Here is a 23,662-nt window from a genome sequence, read left to right as displayed (position 1 = left end):
GTACCCTTGATGAGGCTTCGCGGACCCCAGGGATCCCCAGGCGACAGGTTGGGAACCATTGATACACAGCATCTTTACCCTGCAACGTTGTAACCCTTTTCAACTGGGGTTTTAAAGGAGTCCCTTCATGGTGAATGACGTTATGGTATGTGCTTGAATTTGATACAGTACACCTGCCTGACAACAGTTAGGTTACTGCTCATTAAAGGTAATTTCCTCCCATTGATGATGAAAGAAACAAAGGCATTGCTTAGATGTGGAAACAGCCTTCAAGACTATGGATTTGGTTTTGCATAAAATTTGCTTTGGATTTTGTCTTAGGTAGTTGTGGTTTCTATGAAGGAGTTGTCTAATGGGGCTGACGCACTCGTCTCTGCACTGAGGTAGGCCATTGTCTTTGACAGTACCTGAAGTGAGGTCACTACTAATATAAATAACCCACAGACTTCACTGTTTCCATCTTCCAGTTACTCTTTTCTCTTGGGGCTGAAACAATACTCTCCCACAAACCGCAATGGTAAAACGGCAAAACAGTGTCTACAGTATCTGAGGCACAGCAAATACAAGTATCAGAAATTCTTTTGGTCTAAAATATTTCCTGAGCTCTCTTCTTGTGGAGTTCATGGGGATGCTAGAGCAGTCTCTCTATTTAACCCCATTCAAATCTAGCATTCCTTCTACAGTTCTCTATCCAGACATGTATCCTATAATGACGTCATAATTCTCTTATTATGTCTACATTGGGCCAAAATAATAAAATACCAAGCACTATGGAGCAGCATGCTACACCAAAATATCCTCTAGGGATAAGTCTTAAGGGAGTATAATCCAGCAGTTTTCTATGGGTTGAGCGGGGGTGGGACAGAGAAAGGTGAGCTGACAGGTAGTCAGGTCATTAATTTCTTCGCCTATATAGGTAGTTTGCTCTTGCACTATTTTGTTATTTGCCTACCGATTTGTCAGCACTGGGTCCCCGAGCAACTGTTGGGGTAAGACTGCTACACTTAAAAGTTGTAACTCTGGAGACAGTATTAGAATCCAAGGTACAAGAAGCCCAATCTCCATGATTCTCAGATATCTTCCATAGATGGATATATGACTTATAAGAAATATGACACATAAATGGTAAAAATCAAGACAAGGAGCTATGGATTTCAGGATTTAAGGCAAAAAGTGTCAAGGAAACACAAAGTGGCAATTAAAGTTAAGGGTTGTGCTTTACTGGGAACTGGGACTATTTTAGGCTAACAATTATGAAGTGGGGGTTGGGTAAGCCTTGAGTATCACACCTTGAGAGTTAGTCTTTTTCATGCATGTCAGACTCCACCACAGGTGTAAGATATGATGCTGAAGCTAGCAATGGTGCCCCAAAGTTGGATGTTTCAAGCCCAGTCTGCCTCTGAAGCTGACAATACTGCCAACTAAAGCTCCGAGGATGACAAAACTAGGTTCTGTAGCTGCAAAGCCTTCTTAGTTGCTTCCTAACTTTGCCACTTTGACCCAGTTCCATATTCAAATAGATTAATTTTTGGTTCTCAGAAATCTCCAGCAAGGCACAGAATGAAGCTATAGCTGATGAGGGTGCCACAAGGTTGAATATTTCTTTCTGGCTCCTCCTGCATTACCCTCTACATTCCACTGAACCTCAGAGTGAGATACACTAGCAATTCAGAGTCCCAGGAACTTTGGAACTTTACCCTTTTCCTTGGGAAACCAAACAAATGACTAGTTCCCAACTACTTGCAATGGTGAAATCTAAAATGGGGGTGGATAAGAGTGATATGGCGCTCCTGCCTCTATAGATTTAATAGCACTAATATTATAGTGCACAGTGCCAAATACTGGGGTTGCACCCTCCAATCTCCCCTAAAAAGGTAACCCAAAGTTACCTATAATAAGATACACAGTATTAGCACACATGCAATAGTATATAGAAATTCAATAGTAATAAGTAAGTTCTCATGCTGATTATTTGCATATAATTATCCACATCCCAAAAGAAACAACAAATTACAGTTTAACCAAATTAGCATGCTCCAAAAAAGATTTCATCAAACCGTTATATACAATATAGTTCATGAAATTATTATCACTTAATCCAGTTCTAGAATAAGTATAATCCAATTTACGAATTCTTCATAAAAGAGTGTTCATTTCATTGTCCTGCTGTCACAGTTACATTAATTAGATCCCAAAAGTTCATTGAATTCCAAAAAATTAACAGTTACAGTATCTGCTGTAAGCCGTCGGAGCGGCGTACTCGCGCGACGAAGATAATATCAATAATAAAAAAAAATAGCGGACTGTGGACTATTGGACAGATGACAAGGGACACATCATCAATTTCAGTAGTGGAATAATTAGCTAAAGGAGGTCCTGAAGAAATTCGTGGGCACTCCCAGGATGAAACACGTGTTGACAGCAATGACAGCGTGATGATAGGATGGATACTCACACATGAACCATATTGCATTGGATTATACCTAATTTGAAATTTGAAGAACTTTTGGGATGTAAATGATGCAACTGTGACAGCGGGACGATGGAATGGAATAACTCTCAAATTGGATTATATTCATTTTTTGGAATTCAATGAACTTTTGGGATCTAATTAATGTAACTGTGACAGCAGGACAATGAAATGAACACTCTTTTATGAAGAATTTGTAAATTGGATTATACTTATTCTAGAACTGGATTAAGTGATAATAATTTCATGAACTATATTGTATATAACGGTTTGATGAAATCTTTTTTGGAGCATGCTAATTTGGTTAAACTGTAATTTGTTGTTTCTTTTGGGATGTGGATAATTATATGCAAATAATCAGCATGAGAACTTACTTATTACTATTGAATTTCTATATACTATTGCATGTGTGCTAATACTGTGTATCTTACTTGCAATGGTGGAAGAGATATTTCTGTTCTCTCCCACATCTGGCAAACTTTGAAGAAAGGGGAATGGGGGTCCATGCCACCCAACAGCCACAGCTCCACAGGTTCCAGTACAGTCCACTCCTGAATAGGTAGCTGGATGGAGTTAATCACCAGCCCTGAGACAGGAGAGGAGGCCACTTAATTTACCCTTAGAGACCACTTCCAGTTTGAAGGTATTAGTGCTACAGTTGCAGTGTAGAATCCCCCTCAGTCCTCTTCAAGAGCCTGTCTAGACATAATCTTCCTTTTTTTAGAGAGTTCACCAGCTCTAGTTATGTTCTGATGAACTAGTATTTGGGTTCTGTGTTTTTATGCCTGTATTGCCACCTAATCAGCAAACTACCACAGAGGCATTTGTGAAAAATGGCAGGACCCTGGCTCCTCAGAACTCCCAAACTTCTTCCATCACCCTCCCTATGAAAACCAGGATCTACCCTTGCTAACTTACCATTTACTAATCTGGAACAGGTCTACCCTTGCCCCCACCAACGGTGAACAGAGACAGTAGCCTAGTCCCTGGGGGCTCCTCAGTTCAAAGGCTGTGTTCACATAAACACATGTTTACCACCACCATGTAAAATGAAATGGCCGCAGATTTGTTCGTATTGATGCCATCTCTGCTCCAGCTCAAACTACTGAGAGAGCGTAGCTTATATACGCAATATTAACATTAAATGATTAAGAACTAATGTGTAATAATGCTGCATAGAAAATGTATTAATGTATTTTGCTATAACGTGCGTTTGAAATGTGCCCACGGGGAGTGGCCGCCAACATATACGGGGGCTAATGAAACTGACTAATAATGTTGAAATGTTATATTATGATATGATTCTACACTAATAATAATAGGTATATGTAAAGGTTTTGCTAATAAAATCATTAGGCCTTAGTTAGCATGAGTTGAGGCCTAGCTGCCTGACTCTCATATTAAATGTGTTTTTCTAACGTGCAGTGTGGTGACTTGCTGAAGGACATGAACTCTTGTTCTCCTCTAAACTAGAAGCTGAATGTAACTATAGTAGATTAGTTCTCATGAAATTCGACTTGCTTGTAGAAACATTTTAGCTGAATGCAACAGTGTAGACTAGTCGCAGGTACAAGGTCGCCTGAACCGGTACAGACAATGGAGCCACTGACTGAAGATGTGGAAAGGACCACAAGACTATGAAATCATACCGGACATTCCACACGCTGAAGACGTCAATCATAAGGACCAATAAAATACGTGAGAACTGTTATGGGGTGACAAATTCGATGAGCTAATTTGAAGACAATTGGATAAAGATAGTGGGGTGCAACCCCTTGTCCAACCAAATTTTAGGGGAATGTACAACGAAAATGGGATAAAAACCCCTGACACCAGGAAGTAAATCAGAATAGGAGACTAGGAGAGAGTTAGGGAGATGCTCATGCGATTTGCTATGACCCAGACACTTTGTCACTCTGCATAGAGACTTTGCTGTTTGGTTCTTAAAACCATTCTTGCCTTATATTGCCCGTTTACACTTTACCTCCTTATGAGGGAAGTGCCCCCTTTTTCCCCAATTGCTGAATTCCTGATGGGGAACCAACTGATGTCCTGAGGACGAAGACCGAACCTGAGTGCTGACCCAAATACGGAGGGTAACTATATGACAATGAAATTGTTATTGTCTGTTTGCTTTTCCTTTCTAGGTACCAACTGCTTCTTTGACAGAGTCCATAGCTAGATGTTTTCTAAATTGGTGTTACCAAATTGTTTTGCATGAAGCCCAACATGCCAATGCTAATTTGAGGTTAGGAGAGGGGTTCACTAAACTGACGCAAATAGACAAATGACCAAATCTATGCTTTGTTGAATAACATTATGATGATACTCTGTCAAAGATAACCTATGCTGATGCCGTGTTATATTCTGTTTGTGATTCTTGCTTTGATGAAATCTTATCAGAGTTGCCATATTGTGACTATGCTAATGTGTTTCTTGGTTTTGAGACTAATAAACTTGCTCGTAGAATTGTAATCAGTAGGTAATAAACTTCACAAAATCATACTAAACTGGTGTGGTTATTCATGACTGAAAGGTCATGGTGGTTTGCAAGTTCTATTAAATGTCTTTGATTAATTTGAATTGTCGTATTACTGTGAACTTTGATGACATTATTGACATATTGATTGACATACTGATTAGCTATCTCGTCCTAAGGTATCTTCAATCAGGGTCAAAACATTCATTGGCCTAAAACGAGTCCCGAACTGAGTAAATTAGTCATAAAGGGACGCGTTAACAGTTCCACACTCCAGAATTAGAGGCTAGTTATAACAGTTCCCACCTTTCATTGTCCTAGAAGCAGTTCTATTGTCTCCTGGCCTTTATATCTTTCAAAGCGTAATCACTGTTTGGAACAGAACCCCGCAAAACTAATTAACAATTGCTAAACATTTTTAGAACAACGGGAGGATATCACTCAAAAAGATTCACGTTTGCAAACAATCATTCTCTCACACACTGGCCCCAGTAGGTTGCAAAAAATTAGAAGACAAACAATGGAAGCAACACAAACATCATTATGAAGTTCTTTGCACCCTTAAATCACTTAGTGGCTCCACTCTTCCTATCCTAAGACGCGGACTACTGAAAGGTACGCATCTCCCTTATTTGAGGAGCATGTTTATCTATAACAAGAAGTCACTATGTGGCAGTCTTGTTACACTGCCTGTAAAAACACTTAGGATCTACTAGACTTCTGAAAGGCAATTAGGAGTGCTGGTTACTATTTAAGGTACAACTATGCCGGACTGTTTCAATCCTTATTCAAGCCTTCCTTTCTCAACAAGTGCTTATAATATAAGGGCCGAAGTGACATTTATTAACCATAAATACATGTTTGAGAGAATTTTGTAATAAGCCACACAACTCTACCAACAATTGTGAGACATATTGACATTTGGTTTCGTAATAATTGACAATTTTACTAGCTTTGTGAAATGAGCTTTAAAAATACAGTTATCCCCACAAGAATGCTTACGAAATCAGAGCCAACAACTGTTTCCTAGCATTTTAGTTTGACTCTTCTAATTACCAAGGTATTGAAACATACTTTGGCAAAGGTGCTATTTCCGTTGTAATAAAGTGTTTAATTACTGCTCTACAGTAAACACACAACATAATTGTATTGTGTGTGACGAAAATAGGAACTTGGTTGGTTTCCACATCCATGAGCCCTCAAAGACAATCACTAGAATATTCAATATGGTTTGGAATCATACCAGATTTTCAAAATATTCAAAAGGAATCCATTTATATATGAAACATCTTAAATAGAAATTAATTAAATAGTTTGTGTTTATTTTGAAAATCTGGCACGCATCCAGGCCTTGTGGGTCAACTGTGGAAAAACCTTTGGTAGATCACTCTTAAATTCACAAACAAGCCCAGAAATTTGGAGCATAAAATCACACTAGAGATGTCCACTGAGCCCTGGTGTTCTGCGTGGACGTTAAACATGGAATGCAGAACTACAGTACACAGATGTTAGAAAATCTAGAAGCACTGAAGTTGTCTTTATTTTCCTCTTTTTGACAGGAATCTCTGTGAAGTCTCTTCTGCCTTTTTTGTCCTCCACTCACAAATGTCTGAAAAGCAGCATGTTCTGCATTTCCAAGCATCCTCGATGTCCACACCTCTTAGCTCCCTCTGTCCTTTCCAGTAAGAAATGTAGTATTGCAGTTGCTCCCGTACATTTTCTTCCTTGAAGTCCACTATCTCCACTCCAAGTGCAGTGTTGTTCTCCTGGTGGCAGTATTCAATTTTTAAACTGTCAATCGCGGGGAGGTCAGAAAATGTCAAATTGAGACATGTCAGTTCCAGGAGATCACCAAAGGTGCTCACCGAAAAGCCAGCTTTCTGAGCATGAGTCTGAACCTGTGGTCCCAGAGACTGGTTTGATCTCAAAGAAAGGTGACTCAGAAGGTTTTCTGAATTTATCTTCCCCCTCACCATGGCATCAAACATCAGCTTATATACACAAACCTAAGTGAGAAAACACAGAAATTAGTTACTAACCAAGTCTGAAATGCCATTTTGTTAGAAACATTACGAACTAGGTGAACAAATATCTATTTTTATGTATAATAGCTATTTACAGGCACAAATGCATACTTCGTAAGAAATCTGAAATTTAGCTCAAGTAGACATTTTTTGGACGCTTTGATAAGTTAAATGCGCACTGGAAAGGTGCCAATCACACAAGACTAAAGCTTCTTACAAAATCATTTTCATAGCCCCCCCAATGCCGGTGTTCCCTGCTCTGGCATTTTTTCCTAGGCAGTCAATCAACACGAGGTACAACCTACCAGTAGAGGCATTAAGAGAGGAATGCGACCGCAAGGGCATAGGGATAAAATAATCATCATGACTGTAATAAACAAAATTCAATAAGTCACTAGTGCTATTTAATGAAAACTCATTAAAGTTGTACCTTGTGTTGAGACAATGGCACAACTTTGGGCTTTGTGGTCTACATATACCCTACTCTGTTTTTCTCCTTTTCTGTTTCTATACTGGGCACCATAGACTTTTAAGTTTCAAGATGACATTTGCTGAAGCACGACCACGTGGTGAATCTTGCCTATTTTTTTCAATATACATCTATTTCCGATTTATTTGAAACACTACATTTTCGGTGGTGATGGATGTAACTATCCAGTAAAGATGTCATGTTTTCCCATATGATATTGTGCGTAATATGTTTGCGTGTATATTTTACACTTTGCAGCCTTAAAAAAGGTCACATGTAGTGACGAAACACGCATTGGCTGTTCATATATACTCGAGTGGTTGTGTGCATCTCGAATAAAGTAAAGTTTATTCATCTAACACGATTGGCTGCTCTGGATCAATACCACAGGAAGATATATATGTATTCATCGACTAACAAGTCAACTATGGACTAAGATATACTTGATTTGCCACTGAACACACCAATTGGTATTGAGTGCTGTGTGGACAGTGGTATTATTGCTATTACTTGCACTCTGGCTGGAGTGCTTGTTTTGGTGCCCTGGGTAGTAGGGCACTGGTAACCATTCAGCACCATCCTTGAACAATTAATTTGTTACTGATTGACACTTAAAGGATGTGCAGTTGATTACGGCGCTACTACCATTCTGGTGTATTCTGTTCACACTATCTACATGCATGATGTCCAATGTACATAAATTGCAATCATTGTCACATCCACAATGTGTGTTTTAGTCAAATCTCCTCTTGGCTACAGCCTTAAGCAACAAACATATCAGTCATAGTTTACAGTTTGATGTAAGAGATAGTATAAACGTGTGATACCTTTCTCACCAGGTGCCTTCTCAATCTTGAACCAAGTAATTGTGCTTTATGTTACTACTCTTCTTTGCATTCTGCGCTGATTTTTCACTAAGTTTTAACAATAATTATCTCATGAGTGTCACAGTGTTCCTTCCATCATTATTCAGATGATAGCTTTAAGAGCACTGGCCCTTTACAAGATATGTGGTCTTATGCCTACTGATTTATAAAGGTTATTTTAATTACATTCTTTTTTCATCCATGATTGTGTATAATCTGTCTGAGTTACTTTCCTTAAAGTATTTGGCCATTACAGCATGGTGACTTGCTTCAATTTAAATTAGAAAGTATTTTTGTTTATGGTTAAAGCCTAAAACTAAGCACATTTTGGTGGACTATGGGAGTGTAGGCTTAAGGGAACACTCTTAATGGCCTCATGATATGGGGGCTTCCCATTCAACCTGGACATTTCCACTGTAGTCTCTTCTAAAAAGTACTAGATGTGTAAGTCACACAAAATCTAACCCCACCTCAGCTTTCAAGGATACCATTCTGGAAGCACTCCCTTATTGGGCTCAAGAACAGCTTTGTGCAGACAAGTGATGTTGGCTCTAAGCTCACTACAGCATTTCCAGCCTATTAGCAATATCTCTGAGTTCCCATAAATGCTAGTGTCTCTTTCATGGTTCTCTGCTTTGTTAACTGTTCTATTTATGCCAGGTAACCAGAATTTCCTAACTATTGTCTTGTCAAACACATTTCTTCTAGATCGCTATGCTACTTTCATAAGATCTCTTTAAAAGTTTCTCATATTAGAAGAGCCCAGCTGCAGGCCACTCTTTTTCACACTTCAACCCTCTTAGAATGTGTTAGCTCTCAATTAGGCCTATCGAACTGCATTTTGAGAAACTTCAAACTCTTCTATTCAACCCATGGTTAAGTGGAAGTGAGAATACCCCACAACCTATTTTATTGTGTTTCACAGTACACATAAAGAGGTCTGATGCAAGAACAAGCTCTGTGTAAGAATCCTATAAGATAGCATAACATAAGCTGAATTACGTAAGGAAAGCAAGGTGCAGAAATATAGGATAGGAGAAACAATACAAATTTTCCTAAATGAAAATCAGTCCTGAGGTTTCTGGTCAAAAAGGGCTCACAGACATAGCAGCAGCTATTATGTGCAAAGAAGGAAAAGGCATATGACGAAAGAGGTCTCTTAGCAACAAGACTGACAGCAGGAAAACAGCAGTACTTCATTCACAATTGAGGGAAGAAAGGAAAGAAACCCCTACCTCTTCGTCCTCCCAAATCCAAATATCACAAGGTAAAGTCTAGGTTCTTTAGGGCTGCTGTTGCAATCCCAGGGAAATGTAAGGCCTTCACCCATATACTATGTGGCATTCTTCATAACTGGGCCTCCTATACCTTTGACCCGACTGGGACCAAGGTAGGCTCTACCACCTTACTTGGGAGCAAGGCTCCTTTTTTTTTTCTTTTTTTTTTTTTTAGAATAGGCTCTATAAAAAATGTGATCAGCAGCCAAAGTATACAGATGTTAAAACTATCTAGAACTGTCCAAAAAATATAAATTAGTGGATGCCCTGATAAGGTTAAGAACTGAAGATGAATGACATACAAGGGTTAGTAATCACCCTGTCATTACATGTCTAAGCCAATAATCCTAGTGCCCCTAATGGGTCAGTGGCCTTCTTCAGGACATCTAGGTCTCTGGCTCATATAATGCGCAATCTCCATATCACATGAGGTGATCCGACAATAAGTGCTGTTGTGATATGGGTGCAATGTCGCTAAATACCAAAACCCACATACACTATGCCATGTCTATTCACTGGGTAGTACCATACAAATGTATTTATAGGCGGTCATTGCTCCTGGTGTTCACTAATTTTCTCTCAAGCCTGGAAACACGAGGAGGATGCAAATTCCTTGTCTTGCTGTTTCCCACTGCCAAAAGGGAGGTAAGGAATAGGCAGAACCCATCCCGGTGTATGGGTACCAACATAGAAATGCCTCTACTTTAAAAAGGTGCCTGCAGTCCTTGTTTGTCACTGAATTCGGATAGTCCAGGAGATGTTTTGCCATGGCTTAAATGTTCTTTGATAGTATCTAATACCAAATCGATTTGATGGATACAGAGGTCTAGATGGAATGCGCCAAACACCAACATGTTGATGATATTTTTGTTCTTTGAAGATTATTTTCCTGGAGGGGTCAGGTTATCTAAGTGGGCTACCCCGCTTGCAAGTACCAGTCTGTCATGATGGTTTGTTCCACGTGTAGGCTACTGGAAGGAGACGGCTCTGTGCACATCTTCTATAGACACACTATACCAGGGACTATCAAGGTGACAGGACATCAGAAGTCTTTCATCTCAATGAGAAAGACATCTGGCACCATCGATCCTCTGAACATTCCTGAAGAAGCAGGATATTTAATCTAGTAAGTGGTAACAGGAAAATGAAAATAATCATAAAATACAGGAGACAAGAGTCTTGTCTGAACACTGGGAATGACAATGTCTTTATACAGGAACAGCTATTTATCTGTCCGGTGAAGGAGGAACTTTAGCTGTTGGCTCTAGCACTAGTCCAAAGTGTTGAACTCAGAATCAGAGTGAGGCTTGACTTATCTTGGTTAACGTGGAGATCCAGAACCTTGTGGAAATTATCTTGATGTGCTAATCTACTCACCGGTCAACACTTCTCCAAACAGCGACTGATGGATTTTAATTTGTCAAGTCAATAGAAGAAGAAGGTATATAGACTTTCAGTGAGAAATATTCACTTTTTTTCCTTTCTGAAAATACCATACGCCTTCTGAAATATACTTTTTAATGATAGTCTTACATTCTCACACAAGTAAGGCCATTTTACGCTACATAAGAGTAAAATTAACAAAAAGTGAAGATACGATGATGTACAATCTACCTACCTGGAAATAGTGACTTTTCTTTTGAGATTCTCCGGGCAATGAGGGATTTCCCCGAGTCTTTAACTCATTAAGCTCAAGTTCTCCTTTAGCTGTGTAATGTAGCTCGTCAACAACTCCCACCATGAAAATACCTTCTACTTCTCCAAAAACTGGAAACTCACGAACTCTTCCACCTTTTGTGCAAAACAGGAAATAGGTTAGCCAATTCATAACACATATGTTTCTCAACATACATCATACCAATCTTGTATTTACAATTGTGTGTCACTTACACACCCTGTTTAACAACAACAAAATGCCTCAGTGATGGGGCCTAAATTGGCCAAAAGTGGTCTGAAGCTGCCTGCCCTTGCCAACCTGTCTGAAGGATACCAGGTTTGGCAGTATAAGCTGGAAAGTTCCTACTGTTTCCTACACGCTGATTTCCTAAAGGTTAGTCTCTGTCCTGCCTAGAGTGGCAAAATAAACAAACATACAATGACCTTGAATGTGGACTAAGCTATATTAAGAGGCTGAGATTAATTGGCCAGATGACCGAGAGCTGTCTGGGGCTGCTTGTGTTTCATTATGGAGGAAACCTGGCATAGCAGTAAAGGTTTGTTGGGTTTTTCCTACTGGAGAAGGGATAGGGCTGATCTGCATAAGGCTGGTCCATCTCCACGGTATCAAAGAAGGGGAACAATGATCGACTCGTATGCCGCCCGTGCAACTGTGACTCGCTGAGATTTCAAGCATTATTTCCATCACTTTGTTATTTGTTGCAGCAAAGTGAAAGAAAACATTAAATGCTAGTGGTCACGTCGCTGAGACAATGGAATATGTACATTATTACAATGTCCTACCATTGGCACATTGTGTGCTAGATTTTTATAACACATAACAATTATACAAAACAATTATTATCATATAGTCACTTTATCTGTTTGGGGTATGTTTAAACTTGAACCAGGGAACCATTACAACATAGTAACTGAATAGATCTTAAACATCTAGAGATGCTTCCAGGCAGAGAAGGTAGTAAAATGGTTAACCAGTCACAATAACAATGGTGAGAATTACCATAGTTTTAGAGCATTTATGAAGCCCAGAAATTAGCCTCATTGAAGATAACAAGTGGGATGCTTTATATCATGGGTAACTGAACTATTAAAATAGGGTATGAGCAGTCAAATTTAGTTTTAGCCATAAAATGTAAAGATTCCATAAGCGGTGCAACTGAATACTTCCTAAACAAAGAACTGAGTTTAAGGATGTTTATAGTTTATGGGTTAAGGATGCACGATAAAAGGCATTGCTCATCACAACTGACTTGGGCCACTCAAATGTCTAAACTGTCAAAAATAAGAAGTAATACCATCACCATTAAAACAAAAAAAGACTAGTGCTCTTACCATTTCAAGCAGACATTTACATCATATGTGTTGGTAAAATACTGCTCATGTCCACTAGCTATTTAATCTCCTGAAGCAGGTTATTTGCATCAAAGATCACTAAAGTAGTGCATGGATCTGGTAAAACATGAGCAAGGCAATCAAATACAAGTTATAATAAACACTTTAAAAGGCTTAGTGTAGCTTATGCGGCAGCTGTTGCAAGACAGTCAGAAGTGTGGTACCGGGTTGCATCATATCTGCTATCATCTTTTTGTTACGATTTTGCTCATCTTAATATATGTGATGGGGAAAACACTCAGCCTGACTTGTATATATTGGTGTGTATACAATCATTGTGGTACGAAGACTGTGTCAATCCGCAGACCTGGCCAGGTTGTTCCATCATCAAAGGATTGTGCTTACAAGTAGGTCAGATGGGCAACAGATTTCAGAACCTATGTCGCTACAGTAGGACCTTGTGAATGGCATTAGTTTGAGCACCACTGAATACAATCGCTGCAATTCTGGCATGGGACAACTTGCTACTGTGGTCTAGCTAATGCAACCAAATAGACCCTTCATTCACTGTCATCTCTTCTCTAGATTTCTTGGCCCTGGACCTATTTCTTTGGCCCTCCTCTTTTTTGGAGGCTCTGGCAATTCTTATTCCCACCACGCTGAGATGGTGGATTACATTTCTACTAAGAGAGCAGTGTTTAGAGAAGACTGTTGTCAATGTGGTCAAGTCAGTCTGAAAATCCTTCAAGGTGACTCGCATACCTTGGCTGTTTATCTACCCACTTAGATAACTTGCAACTCATCCTTCAACTTCATTTTCATCTCAAACTCAAGTTTGAAGACAGACGTTTTAAAATCAGTGAATTAAAAGGTTTTCGCTGCTCCCTCCTTAAGATGGCTCCAGAACTATTTATTGGTTTTGGGTAAGAAATATGAGTTTAAACCTTCTGGAGAGAATAAACAGAAAATGTGCAAACCTCCTTACAAATGAAGAGTATATTCTGAATATCCTTCTAAAGTCATCCATCCTTCTGCTGACTTTGTCAATAGGGGTTGTGGAGGGCAAAGTAAACAAAAAAAACATTGAGGATATATTCCTGGCTCCTGCTACCATAGCGAAAGCTGAAACTGGCCTGACCGGTCAAAAAGGGATGGCCACAATTTGGAGCCTCATATTTCTGCTCAGATTGCACCCCAGTGGGCTCTGTTGCAGAGATGTTTTCAGAATATGAGATATGGATTGCCAAACTGGACACCAGAATGGGGACTGTGAAGGATTTCTTCTTCAAATTACAAAGGCGTTAGCCCCTTCTTTTCACAAGTTCCTAATATTTCAGAATGTGTTAAGGGTTTGGATGGAAACTGGATAAAATCTGCAGCCATGCCAGGAAAGAAGGGAATGAGGGATGCAAACAGGTTAGAGCTAGAGTTAGAGTTAGGTACACCAGGACATCTATGACCTTGAACTATGGTTTCTCGTCACTGATGTCACGCTCAAATGACTGAGGTCTTGTTAAGCATCAAAAGGGCTGCAGCATTACAATGGTTTGAGAATCACAAGTGTGTGGAGCTTAAAAGGAACCAGGGGACAGGAGCCCAATGGAGAGATTAGAAAAGGTTACAGGAATCCCTTCAGGTGGTCCATCCACTGCTTGATTACACTGTGCTTCTTGAAAAGATAAGTCTGCAACTCTTACTGGAAGTTGAAGAGAAATGGAGATCTGATTTGGAAACTTAGCAGAAAATTTATTGTGTTAATATATAATTCCTGTACTCCCTACTTTTAAGTCTGGGGACGAAATCAAGCTACTAGAAGAAGCTGTTTAATCAGTTAGGTCTGACCAGAAAGGAGATGTGGATCCTTTGAGCACAATCCTCTGAGCACAATCCTCTGGTCTATAAGGGAACAGCCACTATGAGAACTCACTGTGACCTACGTCAGCAAATAAGGTGGTTCCTTTAGAAACCTTTGAATAATTGAAAGACAGAACCAGCAGGCTTGATAAAATGGAGATTGCCACAAAACTAAACTTCAGTTGGTTAAGCTTGCCAAAGATGGTCAAGGCATACAAAAACGGAGATAAATGCCTAATACAGGTTTGTAACAATGCAATGGGTCTATGTGAAACATCAAGATCTCAAATATAAAATACAGGAATCTTTTCAACTAGCTTTCAGATACAGAATAGAAAATTCATTCTTCTGCCTTCATGAGGTCGATGTGACCACTCTGAAAGATCGTTACAGAAGCTAGATTCTGCCTGACACAGGTATAGTGACAAGTTCTACCAATTTAACATTGGTAAAGTTGAGTGAGCAAATAATTTCCATAAGATGGGTATGGCTTCAAAACCTGACAAGCAATTTATAAGCATATTTAAAGGAAATATACTTTGGCAAGGTTCTGTTATCTACAGAGCAGTGAATGCTACTGCTTCTGGAGATTGATGCCCCAGTTTCAGAAGAAGGTTTTGCTTATCCCAGGGTTTACTCCACATTTTTGTTGGATTCTCTGGGGTGGCTGAAGGTGGGAAAGGTTACAACTTTTGACTCGATGTTGATACAGCAAAGTACATGATATAAAATGCAAACGTATCTCTCGTTGAGACTTTGTAGCCAAAAGGTATATAAAAGTTTGCACATAACAAAATTATATCTGTTTTCTTTGGCACACTGGAGAACTGTAATGGATCTTATTTGTTTTCCTGGGAGGTACGAGTCAACTGCCATGAAGCCCACGCATCAATAATGCAAATGCTGCACTGGAGAAGTGGAAGGCAAACATTTCCGACATAGGAAACAATTTCTGGGTATTTTATTCACAGGCAAGTTTTATTGACCTGAAGAACTTGTAGCACACAAACTGATGACTGCTTTTGAGAAACATTGTTCCAAAAAGAAACTGGAAATAGATGCAGTCAAGTAAACGATTATGATGTGTGGCCTCATGAAATAAGTTTCACAGAAATCTGTTGTAATGGGTGTTAAGACTGAGGGCCTGATTTAGATATTGGCGGATGAGTTACCCCGTCACAATGGTGACGGATATCCCATCCGACTACATCTAAATCCCACTTGTCTGCCAATATCTAAATCAGGCCCTAAATACTTAGGTGCAGATGTGTCCAGAGTCAAACTGCTAAATGCAACACAACTATTGCACAGATTTCTCCAGTCACTACAAGAACTGCCTTCAAGTGACAATAATGCAGCAGAATAATTAGAAGTTTACCAGACTAAGACCACAGTAAGTGCATTATATGTGTCTGATCAACTGGTTACAGCTAATCTGCTAGTAATGAGAAAAGGCGCAAATAGTTTTAGAATGAAAATATTATTATTTCCCAAGTATCCTGCAACTGTCTTCAAGACGGAGGATAAGGACTTAGGAGTATATATATAGTTGCAGCAATTAAACCTGTCTCACTTTGGTTAACAATTGGATAAATCCATTAAAGGACATCTCAGGAGAATCCTTAGGGATGCCTAGACACCCTTTACTTGGTCTAAAGCACAACAAATGGCTGATGGGGCTTAGTCAACAGACTTTATATGAATATTTGTGAGGTCTCTGATCCTCTGTGGTATCCTTGAATCCTTCTTTACAATGTGGGTTTTAATGTGCTTAGGTAGTACTACCCTTTGTAGATATATGGAACCCTAGCCTTATCTTCTCCCCACCCTTTATTCCCTACCCACTGATTTATTTTATTTTCTTCCCTTTCATTCTCTTGGTCACCACATCACCTACCCCCCTCCCTCTTCTTCACAACTTCATTTTCTACTAAGGCTCATTTAAAATGTGATATGCTGATCTCAAGCCTTGTAGAGTTATCTGGCTTAAATTGAGGGGCATAACTTGGTCACTAAGATTTGGTGTGCAGAGGGTGCAAACTTCAGATTTCTCAACAATCTTTTTGGAATGGAGTGTATGCATTACTGAAAAGCAGGGTGAAAAGCAGGGTGCACAAGAAAGTCTTTAGGGGCAGTGGAAAAGGTGACAAATACGGGTTGGTGGGGGTACTAGTGAGATAAATTATAAAATTTTTGAAGACTTTCAAAGCAGGAGAGGGTTTAGAGTGTGAGTAAGATTTTGTCTGGGTGTAGGAAAGTGCCTTGTGAAATCTGACAGTTCAACATATCCGACTGAAAGCACCTGTACATAACTGTTTACCAGAAAACACATTTATTAGGGGGATGTAACACCCGGTACACCCCCCACCAAAGCTACACCTCTGCCTGAATCACATAGCCTTTTCAACCTCATACCTAAAGATGGCCCAATGTAGGTATGTCAGGTACCCACAAAAAGAAGCCATGCAAGCAAAAATGAATTAATGACTGCATAATTATACTCCATAAATATACACCATTATGCCACAGTAAACTCTATGCAAGGGGTGGGAAGTGGGTAGTTCAAAGTGAGGTTTTGCTTGAGAGTTTCAAACCTTTTTCTAACTGGAAATGGTGGCAGGTTTGCTTCAGCAAATCATTGGAGTAATTCCACTTCTAGGGTGGGAAGGAAAATGGTCACATCCAACTTTGTGGGTAAGATGTTTTTCCAAAGGAAAAAGGTTCCCATTATGCTGACAAAAAAGTTAATAAAATGTGATTTTTTTCCCAGTATGGATTTTTATGGTGCATACAATTTCATATATGCGAAAAATAGCAAAGTCAAAACATTTCATATGAATTTCCCTGTAGTATGGTTGGAAACATGTGAATGCTGTAGCTTTCCAGATATACTACTGCCGATGTTTGCCAATTTAAAAAAGTATTTCAACTGCTTCCATTCCTAGGTGTAGTTCTTGGCATGGCACGGGCAGTGCAGGGCCCCCCCTGGCCAGCACTGTCGCAATGTTTACAGTCTGCTTTGCAGACTGTGAACATTGTGAGGGGCCTGGTGCACCCTGCATCCTACAGCATTGCTGCCGGCACAATTACGAGCTGGAGACAATGCTGTAGGCTGTTTCCCTTTAGGCTAGTGGGAGTAAACTCAAATTTCTGCTCACTGACCTACCGGGAAACTCTTAATATGTGGCAACCTCCCCATGAGAAGTTCGGCCAAATGGTTAAAAAAAATTCTACTGTTCAAAATCACACTTTGCATTGGGATCACCATAATAAGTTTGCAATGGCTGACAAAATAGAAGTTGAGTGGGCTAATTTAATGCACTTTAAATTTAATATTCTGGGCAAGGTCAGTAAAAGCATACAACTGCAAAACCATCTGAGTAAAACAATAAAAAAAATCTCTCATTCCACAGACAAAAGAACTATCTAACCAACATCTAACAAATACATTTCAGAGAGAGTCACATGGGAATAGGCTACGGGTTCTAACATTAATCTTCTAATCTGTAATGGTTGCTTGGATTCAGAAAAAAGATCACTTTACCTATTTCCCCCATGCGAGTCTTTGTATAGCAGGCAAAACATACTGTGACTTAAACCACTATCAAAGTGGTGAATCATACAACTGATGTTCATCAATTATGTACCAACACAGCAAGATTGAATGTCAGCTTTCCTGATCGTTTTTACAATACACACAAAAAGAATGAGAGCTCATTGACCTGTGACACGGGTATAAAGGGTATATACATGTTGAGGATGTTAATATACAATACAGAAGTTGCTCTCTAATAATAGTGCTTGGTAAAATTCAAAAGATATAGTTATTATATGTATGCTTTTATTATGAAGTTTAATGAGACATTTTTTTCGGTCTTGCTAAAGACACCATTAGGTATATATGAGAGATGTCATTGTACACAATACTGAGATAGAGTGGGCTTTGGGTTACTCCCTTTCACATTATTGGATTGCTTTCTTGCCCAATTCATTCCATTCTTCTGGTTTGACGGCCTTCCTGCCTACTCCAGCAACTGTCCAGCTCATATACCATTTATACTTTATTCCGGTTTTCGACTGGATGAGTTGTATACTTCCACTGCCGGTGTCAAATAACTATTGTTTTTCTTTATTCCACTTATGGTTTGGTACTCCATGGGAGACCATGTGCTGATCCTTCTGCAGTATCTTGTTCTTTCCCTCATGCACTCCCTCTCACTCTCTCCACACCCTAGTCATCTTCTGTTGCCAACTTCCTCCATCACTGAGCACTGCTGCACTTCGGTGTCACAGGATAAGCGCCTCTTTCCCTCTACCCCTTGTTGTGTTATGCAACGTGGTGGCCATCTTGGAACTAAATAAAATATTGTATCAAGAAGAAGCTGCAGTTTGGAGTTATTTGTTGTGTCAGAGAAGTGTTCAGGTGGGAAAGAGCCAGAATAAATTTTAAAGGTATAGCTATAGCTATTTTTCACTTGAAAAGGCACAGTATCCATCACTAATGGGACGTCTGTCCAACAATTTCGCCCTGTTAGAAAAATCCTTCTTAAATTAATAATTCTGCTCCTGAATAGCCCAGTTACTATACATATAATCCTATAGGCAAAAAACAAAACAACTAATCTTCAATTTGACATTTAGTGGGTGAACCGTTTGCTATTCTATGCTGATACTACTGTAGATATACTAAAGTCCGATACATACAGGCGAACTGGTGGTAAACATTTTACTGCACTTTCAGCAGACAATAAAAGCAAGTTTCAAAGTAAAAACAATTTAGAAATAAAGTTCCAATTCCTTTTATGGGTCAGCCCAAATCTTACCAGCATAATAATGTTAAAAAACACACATCGTCCTTTACCAATTAAATTAAAATGAAATATGTAGCACTCCACTAAGGGGGTTTGTCCTCTTCTGCAGGGCTTGAAAATTTGTATCTGGGCGAACTTGTTCAACTAGGGGGGTACGACCTAGATCTGCATATCAGCTCTTCTCGAATAGGAATTTTATCTTTGCCCAGGAATCCAACAACACATGAAAAACATAAAAATAACTGTAACACACCGAATGCTGAGAGTAACCTGGTCTGTCTTGTTTACTGTACCTGCTTGCAAAACTGGAATCATGGACAGGAGATTTAGACATTTTACTGCCCAGGAATCTTCTCGCGTGGTGGTGCTCACAGACACAATATCATGGACTTCCAGCTCTATAAAATATGATAGGAGTGAATAGGGACGCAGAGAAACTCAAGTCTTACTATAAATGTAGCTATCAAATGTGAATTCATTATTATTATACAGCGATATCTTTTGGTATTTCAACAAGAATCTATACACCAGTAATATTTGCCACAAAGTAAACTGAAGCACAAGAGAGAAGGTAACTTTATTATTGGGGGAAGTGGAATCACACCCCCAGTCTGATGATTCCACAATAAACAGTTTGGTCAAACTTGATTCATGTTCAATATTTATTCAACTGTTAACAGACTAAAGCATACTGGTGAAAATGAACAAATATTTTACCCGCAAATATTAATTTGACTCAGGAGCAATTAATAGGCTAAATACGTTTTTTTTTTCTTCAAAATGTGGGATTGCCACAAAACAACAAGACTGTGTCCCTCATATGAGACTGCTTGCGTTAGCTGTGTCTGACTGAAGAAAAGCAGCAAGATAATGTTGTACTGAACCAAATGTAAGACTGCTTTATCTGTGAGACTTATGTAGAAAAAACAGCAAAGGTTTGTGTTGTGGACTTTGCTGGTCTCTGATATCATTGGAGCCAGTGATGTCAGAGAACGGAATGTGAAGACCGGGGGGTTCTAGGAGAGACGGGTAGAAGGTGGAAGGAAGCAGGGACGAGGAGCTGGCACTGTCGTGGATGCTGAACAACAAAGGATCTATTGTACAAGTTTTGAATTCATGGAATTGATTCCTAACAGTGGCGACGAGAGACTTCAGCATCCACTGAACCTGGCGTGCAATGGACCAATGATTGAACAGATTTTTTCCTGTTAAGAAGAACCGCTGCAATGTTATCACACTGATGCTACAGGTATTTCAGCATTATGCTAATAGCCTGGATCTGAGAACTGTGATTCTACAATTTTCGGTCTCTCCGCAACTTTGATAATTGGAAAAGCCGTTTTGTTACACTGGCGAGCAGCGTTACCATTTAGTGTGCCGTAAAACTGCAGTTAAAGGTATTTCGCTACGCTTATCATTTTTTTGTTGTTTTTTTGTTCTTTTTCTTCCCAAACTAATGCCTCTTAGTGCTCTTACAAGCTCTGTCATGGCATTTGTTATACAAATTAACTATCTTGCGGCGGTGGCCTGGGTACACAGTTGAATCTCTGTGTAAATTTGAACTGGGAAAGAATTCTTAAGTGTGCGACGTAAAGCATTCTTCATCGCGCGACCCAAGGAGTCCTTCAAAGTGCTCCCCGTGTGAAGCCGCACCAGTGTTCTTTGAAGCCGCGATCATTGCCTGAAGCCGCGCCAATGTTCTTTGAAGTTGCGCGATTGAATACTGTGCGCGCGACTTTATAAAGGAAAGAACATCGGGTGCGCGATTAAAAAGGAAAGGAAGGATTTTTTTTTTTATCACACAAAAACGGGAAAGGAAAAAAAAAAAGAGGGCTAAAAGGAATACCTTGCAGCGTTTTCTTCAACTTCAAGAGAAGTGTGCCGGAGGTTCTTCGCAGTCCTTCAAGACTCCGTGTAGAGAAGTTTCCTTCTCAAACACCGCGAGGTTGACACAGATATCAAGTCTTGCGTGTGTTTCAAACACAAATGACTAGACTGCTAACTTCAGTTTTCTGTTCATTATTCATTTGCTTATAGCTGGCATGCAATGTATCCATATTTATATTTTACTGAATGTGGGAAAGTACTGTCTATGACTCAATTTTGAGTATTTTCACTATATTTAATTTAACTATTATACTTTTTTTTTTGTGTATATATTATTATTACTGTTTCACACTATTACTATACCTTTCACACCATGTCTCAAATGGCTACGCTTAGTTTGGCTCAACCACCCCAATTTTTATCTGAACGTGGAGAACCCATTATACCTGGGAAAAAATTGATTAATTTTTTTAAATCTTATTTAATTGGTATAGGTGGAGAAAAGTTTTCGCCAGCAAGGAAGCAAGGTATTCTTCTCCATAATTTAGGTATTGAGGGAAGAAATATTTATGACAGTCTTGATTCAATTGCAATTGGCACTGCTGATGGGGACCCTAGAGATGTATACGACATGTCAGTTATGATGTTGAAGAAACATTTTGATACACGTATAAATGTAGTCATGGAAAGACATACATTTTTCATGAGGGCACAAGCTAAAAATGAAAGAGTGGGTAATTACATTGCTTCTCTGAAGACATTAGCCCAAACTTGTGAATTTGCTGGTTTAACTGACTCTTTCATCAGAGATCAACTAGTAAGGTGCACCAATAAGCCAAGAGTACAAGAAAAGTTATTAGCAAAGAATCCCTCTTTGGAAGAAGCTGTTGCCATTGTGGAAAGTTTAGAGCATGCTACTTCTTGGGTTCAAGAAGTGAAGAACACCACTTCGAACGGTTTAGCTGAATCTTTAGTTAACTCAGCAGTAGCTAGAGTCTCAACTCAAGTAGACAAGAATAATATACAGAAACCAGTAGCATGTCATTTGAAAGGTGGCAATGAAATGACCAAGGATCTCAAACCCAGATGTTACAAATGTGGCAGTCCTGGACATTTGGCGAATAATCCAAAATGTTTTGCTAGAAATGTCATCTGTAGAAATTGTGGGAAGAAAGGACATTTGGCAAAGGTTTGTAAGAATCAGGTCAATGCAGTAGATGAAACTGTGTCAATTCAAGAATTGATCTTAAATGTGAAGTGTCCTAATATTCAAAATTCTGCTATAAATAGTGACACCAAATTAATTATGCCAAAATGTGATAAAGAATTTGATGGTAAAATTGTTCCTGTTCTTGCGGATTCAGATTCTCCTTTTACCTTGGAAATGACCATACTGAACTTCTTCCCCCCAGACATTGACCCCACAGGTTATGGGGGACAGAGAACTGACTTATTTGGCTACTCTGTAATGACTTTCAAATTCAAAGGGCGTGAAACAGTTGGAAACAATTATGTGGCTAAACGAGGTGACAACTTGTTGGGGTGGAGACATCAAAAGGATCTGAGCATTATTCTCATCCCAAATTCCCCTGAACAGGTTCTTTCCAAAGCTAATATAGGGAATGATACTTTGATTGTAAATGAATTTCCTGAGGTGTTTAGTGACAAATTGGTCTGGTTAGCTGGTTTCAAGCATAAAATCATTCTAAAAGCTTCGGCCAAACCAGTGGTACATAAGGTGAGAAAGGTCCCTCATTTGATGCGGTCTCCATTGCAGGATGAGCTTAATAGATTGTTAAGTCTGGGTGTTATAGAGGAAATTGAAGCCTCAGAATGGTTTGGCCCCATTGTTTTGGTTCCCAAGGGTAACGGTTCTAAAATTAGGATGTGTGTAGACTTGAGAGGCCTCAACCAGTGCATATGGGTAGATCGCCAACCGTTACCGAATATCAATGAGACCTTAACCATGCTCTCGCAGGCTAAGGTATTTAGTGTGTTAGATCTATTGGCGGCTTATCATCAAGTTTTACTTCAGGAAGACTCAAGACATTTAACCTCTTTTGTCACGCCTTTGGGAGCTTTTCGATTTATTAGAATGCTGTTTGGTTTAGCATCGGCTGCTGCATGTTTTCAAAGGGTAATGAAGGAAGTCCTTAAGGGTTTGAATTCATTGTTATTCTTTCAAGATGATATGCTAATATATGGGAAGGATGAAAAGGAACATGATGTTGCTCTCCGAGCGGTTTTGGAAAGACTAAAAGAAAAGGGTTTAACCTTAAAAAAAGAAAAGTGTAAATTTGGGGTTGGCACAGTCTCTTATCTGGGGCACACCATTTCTGGAGATGGTATCAAGCCTAAAGTGACGCTGGCTAAGTCTATCATATCTATGCCCATCCCTTCTGACAGAGATCAAGTGCGCTCATTCCTTGGTTTAGCCGAATACTACTCGAAATGTATTAAAAATCTTGCGAGTGTAGTTCAGCCCTTAAGAGCTATGCTGAAGAAAGGTGTAGACTTTGTGTGGTCTCCAGAGTGTGAAGAAGCTTTTAATATTGTCAAATCCAGAATTGGAGAGA

At 39.4% G+C, this 23,662-nt stretch overlaps 1 protein-coding gene across 2 annotated transcripts in view; it reads right to left on the bottom strand.

Moving 5' to 3' along the window:
* Positions 1–5,771: 5,771 nt before the first annotated feature.
* EXO5 (exonuclease 5) overlaps positions 5,772–23,662 on the bottom strand; it is a 45,939-nt gene continuing 28,048 nt past the window's right edge. For both annotated transcript variants that reach the window (XM_069227005.1, XM_069227006.1), the window contains exons 4-6: positions 19,553–19,657; positions 11,204–11,376; positions 5,772–6,955 (exon numbers count right to left, since the gene is read on the bottom strand). In XM_069227005.1, the coding sequence (XP_069083106.1) occupies positions 6,488–6,955; positions 11,204–11,376; positions 19,553–19,657 (746 nt within the window). In that variant the 3' untranslated portion in view covers positions 5,772–6,487. The remainder of the gene's footprint in view (positions 6,956–11,203; positions 11,377–19,552; positions 19,658–23,662) is intronic.

This window comes from Pleurodeles waltl, chromosome 3_2, assembly GCF_031143425.1.
Source record: "Pleurodeles waltl isolate 20211129_DDA chromosome 3_2, aPleWal1.hap1.20221129, whole genome shotgun sequence".
Taxonomy (NCBI): Eukaryota; Metazoa; Chordata; class Amphibia; order Caudata; family Salamandridae; genus Pleurodeles; species Pleurodeles waltl.
Note: the sequence above shows the minus strand (reverse complement) of the source record. Positions and strands in the feature narration are given on the sequence as shown.